Raw genomic sequence first — 9,063 nt, 5'->3', positions numbered from 1 at the left:
TCTTGTAGTTCAATTCTGAAAGGTGCTAACTTTATCAATCTCATCATATAACATGATGGGGTTTTTGGTTAGTTAGATTACTGTATTTGATGTAAATTTCTAGTTCTATGTCATACATATCAAGTGTTCGACGAAATTCCCTTCATCAGGGGTATTTATTGATGTTTTAGGAACAGTAAACTATGATTAAATTAATTCAATTTCATAAGTTTCTGGGTTTTTGCTATTAAATCTTTATAATTTAAGACCAAATGACCAAAAATAGAGCAATAGAAACCTGATTGATTACTTTGATGATGGTAAAGAATGGAGGATATGATACTACTTAAATTAGTTGACATAAGTATTTGCAATTGTTAATTAAATCCCATTAATTTTTGGTAATCTTTCAAAGCTAGCAATTGTGCATTGTGTTCATTAATATGGACGATGATACTACTACTACTTCTACGGCACATGATGATGGATATAATGAATACATCACTCCGCAACGAAAGAGAAAGAAGAGGTCTAAAGTTTGTAGAGAGCTTATTGAAGGGAAGAATGTTCAAGGTGAGAAAATTGTTACATGTGTACATTGTAATTCTAATTTATTTGCACATCGTGATAGTGGTACATCTCATTTGAAGCGTCATTTAGAGAGGTGTGCAAATAGGCCTCTAGGACTCATATTTGAGGAAGATAGTGATGAAGAAAATTTTGTTTTTGACATTAATGAACTTCGAAAAGATATTCTTAATCTCATTGTTGATGGAGGTCATTCATTCAAAATGGTTAAAGAACAAGGATTTAGGAGAATGATGAAAAGAGCTACCCCTAAGTTTATACCATTTAGCCGTGCAACCACAAAGAAAGATTTATTGAAGTCTTACGTATTGGAGTTGATAAATTGAAAGATTTTATGTCTAATGTTTCGGGTAGAATTTGTTTAACAACCAATAATTGGAAATCAAATCATACTAGACAACATTTCATTTGTGTCACTTCTCACTTTGTTGTTGATTCTTGGAAACTCCGTAAAAAAATTCTTAGGTTTAGGGCCTTGCTCCTCCATATGATGGGGTAATGTAGACACTCATTTGTGTCTCCCCAAAACCAAAACCAGGGATGAATACCTTTTGCGTTGAATCATAATCGAATGAAGTGAAAGTGTGGAAAGTCTAATGTTGTGATTAGTTTTTTTTATTAAAAATCTCTCTTTCTGTTTTCGAAAACGTACTCTATTTTATGAAAATATCCAATCCAGTTTAGTTTGGTCCATGACATGGGTCTAATAATGGTGTAGTTGGATTGGGCTCGAAAAGATCTTTCCAACGATATATTATAAGCCTAATTCCGATGAATATTGAGGAAGTTATGGCCTAAATACTAAACTGAGTCCGGTTTGGTTTTTATATGCGGCCCAATGATCTAGAGGAGGCCCTATTATGAATTATCATTTCTAATGCAATTAGGATTGATTATAGTCTTTTAGAATCTTCTTGAAGGTTCTTTTGAATCCTAATGAGATAGGGATTGATAATTATGTTTAATGAGTTTTATTAGGAACAAAAGAAGTGTTTTATGTGAAATTACGATTTTACCCATCGTACGGACTTTTACGACTTGATTTTATTAGGTTTACGACTTGATTTTACCCTGTCGCACGGCGACATGTCCTGTTGTTAGCGACAGAGGCGTGTTTTATTCCTTTTCGAACTCTGATTCGTATTATCAATTCAGTACCATTTTATTATAAATAGCGTCCTTAGACCTCCGTTTTTAATCATCAACTCTCAACCGGAATTATCTAATTCTTCTCTCTCTCTCTCTAAGCTAAAGCTTATTCTCTCTCTCCTTCTTTCTAGCCTAGCCTTTTACAAATAAAATTCCTTATACATTAGTACTAGACACGCCTAGCCAAGTTCGAAGTTGTCTTCGACCTAGACATGAATAGCTTGATATTTCTGAGGGTTTGGTCCCAAATCCCTATTTCAATTATTTAATTTAATTGTTTTATTTTATTATTTTTCTTGAAGTTACTAACACGTGTATTTTTTTATTAGAAAAAGATACGAGGCATTGAAGTAAGTAATTTATTGTTTTATTGATATTATGATATAGAAATCATGTTTAGGATGTTATTTTAATTTCTAGTATCATGTTAGGATGCTTTTCTTAGTATGATGTTTTGGATAAAGAATAAGTTCCTTACATCAATTATGATTTCTATGATGCTTCCTATTTTCTTTCCTAATAACATGTTATTATCATGTTAGGGCTAAAGCTTTGATTTTTATATGCTTAGTGACATGCTATGGTTTGTTATTAATCTTGTTAGTATCATGCCTAGGATCTTGCTATCATTATGCTTTATTGTTAACGTGATTATTTTTATAATTGTTATAATTATTATGATTGTGATGATTATTATGTTGCTTGATTATTATTATTGTTATTACTTGATCACACCTTTAAAGCATGTTTAAAGGGAATTTGTACTTGTAATCACGCTTAATAAGATAATTAATAATCTTGTTAAGGGTTAATATGATTATAATTCAAGTGATCGCCAATAAAAGTTTTGTTTGTGTATTAATATTCAACTAACATAGATAAACGAGTTAAGAGTAAACCTATTGATTGCATGTTAGTCAGAAAGCGCACATTAATACGAGAAGAATAATGTAGAGGCCTATTATTAGGGCAGGTTATTTCTCTTTTAGATTGGATTTGTACCTTCATCCCCGAACTTCCAGTCTTGGTTCCAGACCTATTGGAGTTGAAGATCTCATACATCGTTAAGGGGTGTAACCTTCACCCTATAAACGGTTTACAAGTTCCTAAAACTTGTTGCCGACTCTTTTGCTCTAGCTTACTTCCCTTTGGACGCCACCATGCTTAAGTGTATGATCACAGTGGGTTTCAATTTTGGGGTAATGCTTGAAATATTCCCTACAGGTAAGTATTGCTAATGAGATTTGTATGTTTCTTTGTCAATGGAAATTAGATGATAGGATACTCTCCATCACTGTTGATAATGCAACTTATAATGATGCAATGATATCTTGTTTAAAGAGACGTCTTTTTCCTAGAGGAGGGTTAAGTTGTGGTGAGACATTCTTTCATGTGTGACGTTGTGCCCATATAATTAATCTTATTGTGCAAAAAGGATTGACTTGTGTTAGTGGAATTTTGGATAGAATTCGTTCATTTAAAAAGTTGATAATCAAATCTTCTCATAGAAGTGAAGAATTCTATGATTCTGCGGAGAAGATATTTCACCTTGACGTAAAATGGAAATTGAACCTTGATATGCATGTTCATTGGAATTCCACGTATAAAATGCTTGGCACTTCTCTTTACTTCAAAGATGTTTTTCTTCACTTGAGATCTAGTCATGCTTCATTTCAATCATATATTCCTTTAGAGGATGAGTGGGAAAAAGTAAGCGTGATTCACAATTTTTTTAGAGTTGTTTTATGAGGTTACTTATATGTTTTCGGAGGCGAATTATCCTACTTCTAATGTGTATTTTAAAGGTGCATAGATGGTGCATCGCCATTTTCTTGAGGCGGAGAATGGTCCTTATGATTATTTAAAGGAAATGGTGAAACCAACGCTTGAAAGGTTTGACAAGTATTGGTCGGATTACAATTTGTACTTGTCATGTGCTACTATTCTTGATCCGAGGTACAAAGTGAAATTTGTGGAATTTTGTTTTAGTAAGTTATATGGAAGTGTAGAGGCCTCAAGACGAATTAGCTTGGTGTTGGGAACTTTGAAGTCAATATTTGAGGATTATAAGTTGCAATATGCTAGTAGTTCACCTATTGTAGTTGCTCCTTCTCCTCCTAGTACTTCAGGAGCTAGAAACTACTTTGATGATTATGACCATTTTGTCAGTACTAGTACAAGATTTCAAGTAGGAAAATCACAACTTGAGATGTATCTTGATGATGATCCTCTAGATTTAAATTCACAACTTGATATTTTGGAGTTTTGGCATCAAAGTTCTATGAGGTATCCAGTGGTATCTAAGATGGCACGGGATTTGTTGACTATTCCTGTGAGTACTGTAGCTTCGGAGTCTGCTTTTAGTATTGGAGGAAAGACTGTTTCGGCATCGCGAAGGTTCATTAAAGTAAAAAACAATTCAAGCATTAGTATGTATGCAAGATTGGCATCGTGAAAGCAATCAAGTAGAGGTTGATAGTGAACTTGAAGATGAAATCATTGACGAAGAAGAAGAGGATGTTGATGCAGACCCTTTCTACTAGGTAATTTCTACAAAGCTTTGATCACAATTCTCGATGTTTTTGTTTGTTCCTTAGTGTTGTATATTTTATTGTCTTCATTTTCTAATAAATGCAAGACATGACATGGTGTTAAGTGCTCTGTGTTGTATATATCAGCAACAATATAAGTCAAGCTTAACAGGTTCTGATTTCCCTTGATTAACAGGTTTTGCATTAGGATCAGGGTCAAGCTTCTTGTGGATCAGGTTCTGCTTATTTTATTAGGTTTATTTTATTAGGTATACACAGATTAATGTATGTGTTTCTTTTTTTTCTGTCAGTTGAGAGGGTTGATGGATTATCTATCAGTAATTGTCTCAAATTACTCAAGCTACCTCATATTTTGTAGTTTGTGCATTAGTGAAGATTTGCGGCTTGCTTCTTCTAGGTGTATGTCTAGTATTCCTGACCGCATGTCTAGTATTCCTGGATGCATGTCAGTTGATTTGTGTACAGTTACTCCAATCAATTCTGCATTGCACTTATTTTGTTGTAAACATTGTATATTGGAACAAGTTTAATGCATTTATATTTTGCAAAACATTTATTGGGTTAGTTTGAGGTTGTTAATTAGTAAGTCTTACTTGTGGCATTCATCTCTTGTTACCAGATGAGTCCCGAAGGTATAATCAAGAGAGAGAAGGTGTTTGCTTTTGCTCGTGAGAAAGACTTTCCTATAATAATGCATACATCAGGTTCTATTTCGTCTAATGTTTGAATTGGCAGAGAGCTAAGCCAAGGTCTCGAACCTCTCGGCGGTAACATGAGCAGCTAGTCAAGATAATTTGAGATTACATCTGAAGTTCTCGAATGTCCATGAAGCTTGATATTCTTATATGGATTTGAAGCCTAATGTTTTCAAATATTTGCTAACACCAAGTCTCTGTGTTTAGCATCATTTTCATGACATTGCAAGATAGGACATGTGCTAGTTGGTTGCTTAAAATGTAATATGAACTTTATGGATTTCAAAAATTTTCCAATTTTGATACTGAGTATTATGTTTCCCACTTAAATGTATTAGTTTTCAAGGAGTATTTATGTTCAAGGGATTATTTTTGTTTCCTATTTACATGAGCAGTTAAATAGAAGTATGTGGGTAAAGGCCCGTTAATGCCCCGCTTCATTTTTACCCTAACCCTGACCCGCCCTGATCTACATTGGCCCTAACCCGACCCTGACCCACTAAATATTCATCATGACCCAACTAACCCGCCCCACTAATGATCCACACCGACCCCCAGTGACCCGCCTAATAACCACCCCTAATCATAGTCGTTCATGGTAGAGCTCCCGTCTACGTACACTTTCCAAACCTGATCATTATTTTCCGGTGCAACCAGCCTTATCATTTCAAAAATGAAGTCGGCGAACGCCTGACCCTTCACTACCTTTCTTGATTCAAAAGTGATTTCAAGACTATGCATTTCAATAGCCCATTTAAACATCTTACCGGATAACTCCAAGGTTGTCATAGGCCACTTGAGAGGTTAGTCTGTATAGACCACAACCGGATGCGCCAAGAAGTAAGGTTTCCACTTCTTGATAGATATGTAAAGAGTAAGGCCAAATTTTCCAACCATGGGGTACCGTAGTGCAGTACTTCTGAGCACATGGCTAATTAAATAGGCCAGGAACATGATTTGAGACGACTAAGTACACGTAAAGCATCTCTTTGGATAGAGGGCTAACAAGCCTTGGCAAAGAGTATAGATGTTCTTTTAATTTCTAAAAGGCCGCCTCAGCATCATCCCCCCATTCAAACCTTGTCTTTTTTCTGATCGCTTGGAAGAAATAGAGGCACTTGTCACCAGACCGACTAAGGAATCTCCCCAATTCAGCCAGGCAACCTGTAAGTTTCTGAACTTCCCTTACAGTACGGGGTACCGTACGGGGTGACTTCATGTCAATCATCGCATGTATCTTTTCTGGGTTGGCCTCTGTCCCCCTTTGATCAATTAAAAATCCGATAAACTTCCTAGACTCAACACCAAAGACACACTTCTTGCGATTAAGCATAACCTTTTCCTGCCTTAGTGTGGTGAAGGTTTCTCGGAGATCAACAAGATGATCCATCTGTTGCTTGGATTTGACTCTAGATTCTCACCAGATTGAACCGTCGGATGTACCCCCTACTGAATGATGTGCTAGCAAAAGCTGACCTGACCCGAAAACACAACCCGAACCCGAAAACTTATATTGGTTGACACGAGACGACCTTAAATTTAAATGGGTTAGGTTAAGGTTTAAAATCCCAACCCGAAATTGACCCACATAACTCGAAAAAAAAAAAAAAAAAAAACCTAAATAAATCATAAGTCCAACCCAAATTTGAAATGAGCCCACCTAATAACATCAAAAACCCTAAACTCCTCAATTCTTTCTCACTTTTACTCAGCCGTTCTCGGTTCTCCTCCATTCTATCTCTTAAATTTTCTCTCTCTTCATTCCCTAAAATCTTTCTAACCTTTTTCAAACCCTTAATTTCTATTTAATCCTTGAATTCTTTTCATCAATCTACACTTCTTCGCGTTATCTCAATCTCTCCTTCAACAATCCAAGGTTTTTTTTTTTAATTTTATGTATTAGTTTTCTAAATATTACATTTTGTTCTGAAAATCCTTCGGTGTTTTTCCGCCACCATCACATCACGCTTTCTTTGCTTCATCAGCCTCACCTCATCGTTGATTCACTACCGCTCGATCGATCTAGCAATGGCAAGCTTCAACCTCATTGTCATCGAACAATATCTAAATTATATTTCTGCAAATCATTGAAATTAGAGACACGTTTATGTTTATTAATGTTAGATCTTATGTATGTAATTTAATTTGGTATTTTATTATCCAAGACTCTTTCTCGAAGGATAGCTGTTATATGATCTACATTTGTAATTTAGTGATGGTATCAATTTGATTATTTATCAATGATTTTCTCTATAAAATTAAGATGTTAATATTTAAAATTGAAATCGGAAATATTAGATCTAAAATTTTAAGTAAATTCATAATCGAAAAAAAAATGATCCAAAAATATCAGGTCAGATTCGAGTTGACCCAAACCCGAAAAAATCTGGTTAGGGTTGAGCTTTTAGACCCGAAAAGTTAATGGGTCAGGTTCAGGTTAGGGGTATTCGACCCGAAATCGAACTGACCCAAACAAGAACCCGACCCGACCAGATCTGTTTGCCAGTCCTACTAAATGGTGCTCAAGTCGACACTTGTTTTCTTGATAGGGATGTTCATTGAAAGTTTGAAACAAACAAGAAGGCAAAACTCTTGAAGTCGGCTGGCAAGTTGCCAAACCATTGTTGGGCTATGTCCTTTAATGTAGCCGGAAACTATCTGCACAACATGGCATCCTCCAACCCTTGCATGCGCATGAGGTGATCATGGTACCATCATAGGCAACGACCAACACATTCTTAACTTTAGCCGACTATGTCGCCTCGGTTATCTCCTTGGTGAACACAGAAGTTTGATCACCAAGTTTGATCAAACGGGCTGCCACTCCAAGGGTTAAACGTTACATGTCGCCTATCCTTCAATGAGGGTCAGCGTCAGTTGCATGAAAGAAGGAGTTTATTGCCCGTATGGCATCTGAGGCACATACGGGGCTGACCCAATCATTTGAGGACTAGTGTGGACAGACTTTCCGCCTGTTTGACTCTCGTGCAAGGATTGAGAATTCCTTGCTGACGTGTTTTTAAAGCTATCTGGGAAGCTCGATGTGGAGGCTGACTCAGAATGTTGTTGGCTCCAATTACGCTCGATGATGTATCGAGCATCGGAGAAAGTCTTCTTGCTGCCATCCGATTGAACTGTCCAGATGACCTTCCTTTTTGCCCGTCTGAGGCAGAAGGATCTTAGACCATTCAATGGCAGGGGTGACTTTCTCCTTTGGGTGTGGAGTAAGTTGCTTGTCTTTGACTGGCTTTCTCCTCTCAGCTTGAGGAGACTTCTTGGCCGACTGACCCTTGCTGGTCCTTAATTTCACCTTTAAAACTGGTCATGAATTTCATGAGTTCGTCTCGGGTGACTGGAGCCTTACCTCTTGCCGTCTAGGTTTCGCCAGGTAGTGGTCCACTAGATTTATTGGGACCAGCTTCAGTGTTACTCCGTTCCAGGCCCCTGGAACAAATTCACTTAGAGATTAGTGACCCGTGAGGGGCCACATGGGTTTCAACTTCACAATCGTTGTTTGTATCATGGTCCAAATTGACCACCCCCTATAAGCTCCAACCGGTTCGGTTCAGGTGGCATTACAGAATTTTGAACCATCTTAGAGGTACTCTCCCTACAGACAACGCCAAATATTTTGGTTGTTAACTGGTCCCTCGAGAGAGTTATGTCACCAAGACTGGTCCAGCGCGATATGTACCTGCAAAACACGAAAACTCTGATTAATAAGAGCTTTAGTATTGGTTGTAGAAGATGAAAAGGTGCGAAAAAAGATAAAAAAAATGAGATCTTCTCGAATTCCGATATCAGGTGTTTTCTCTGATGTAAGAAAATGTAGTTATATTGTAATAAATGAACATGTCGTAAAAATGGGAGAACTCTCCCTATTTATAGAGTCAATGGAAAAAAGTGTCTTTTTGTAGGTCATTCTGACCTAAGTTTGATGGATTGCACCGTATTACGGCTTTCTTGGGATTTGGGTCAAGAAAGCAACATTTTCTCCCATTTATTTGGAGACACACGTGTCATGAAGTAATTGATCCATTTGGGTCTTTCATTGGTTGACATGTGTCACCTTCTAATAGGACCACACGTCTTGGGTGATT

The 9,063-nt window shown here is 36.7% G+C and overlaps 1 protein-coding gene across 1 annotated transcript; it reads left to right on the top strand.

Moving 5' to 3' along the window:
- The first annotated feature begins 422 nt into the window (after positions 1 to 422).
- LOC145640126 (zinc finger BED domain-containing protein RICESLEEPER 2-like) lies at positions 423 to 4,798 on the top strand. The gene is made up of 6 exons (XM_081691436.1): positions 423 to 872; positions 2,941 to 3,091; positions 3,152 to 3,426; positions 3,530 to 4,113; positions 4,444 to 4,483; positions 4,559 to 4,798. The coding sequence occupies exons 1-6, from the start codon at positions 423 to 425 to the stop codon at positions 4,796 to 4,798; spliced, it is 1,740 nt and encodes a 579-aa protein (XP_081547562.1).
- Positions 4,799 to 9,063: the final 4,265 nt, after the last annotated feature.

This window comes from Chenopodium album, chromosome 7, assembly GCF_948465745.1.
Source record: "Chenopodium album chromosome 7, dcCheAlbu1.1, whole genome shotgun sequence".
NCBI classification, from domain to species: domain Eukaryota; kingdom Viridiplantae; phylum Streptophyta; class Magnoliopsida; order Caryophyllales; family Amaranthaceae; genus Chenopodium; species Chenopodium album.
This window is presented reverse-complemented; position numbering and strand designations above follow the sequence as displayed.

Excerpts from the sequence above, each read along its gene's own strand:
- LOC145640126 (XM_081691436.1), top strand. The coding sequence starts at position 423 with ATGGACGATGATACTACTACTACTTCTACGGCACATGATGATGGATAT. Across the intron at positions 873-2,940 it reads AAGATTTATTGAAGTCTTAC|GTAAGTATTGCTAATGAGAT; the intron begins GTATTGGAGTTG and ends TATTCCCTACAG. Across the intron at positions 4,114-4,443 it reads ACTGTTTCGGCATCGCGAAG|GTTTTGCATTAGGATCAGGG; the intron begins GTTCATTAAAGT and ends CTTGATTAACAG.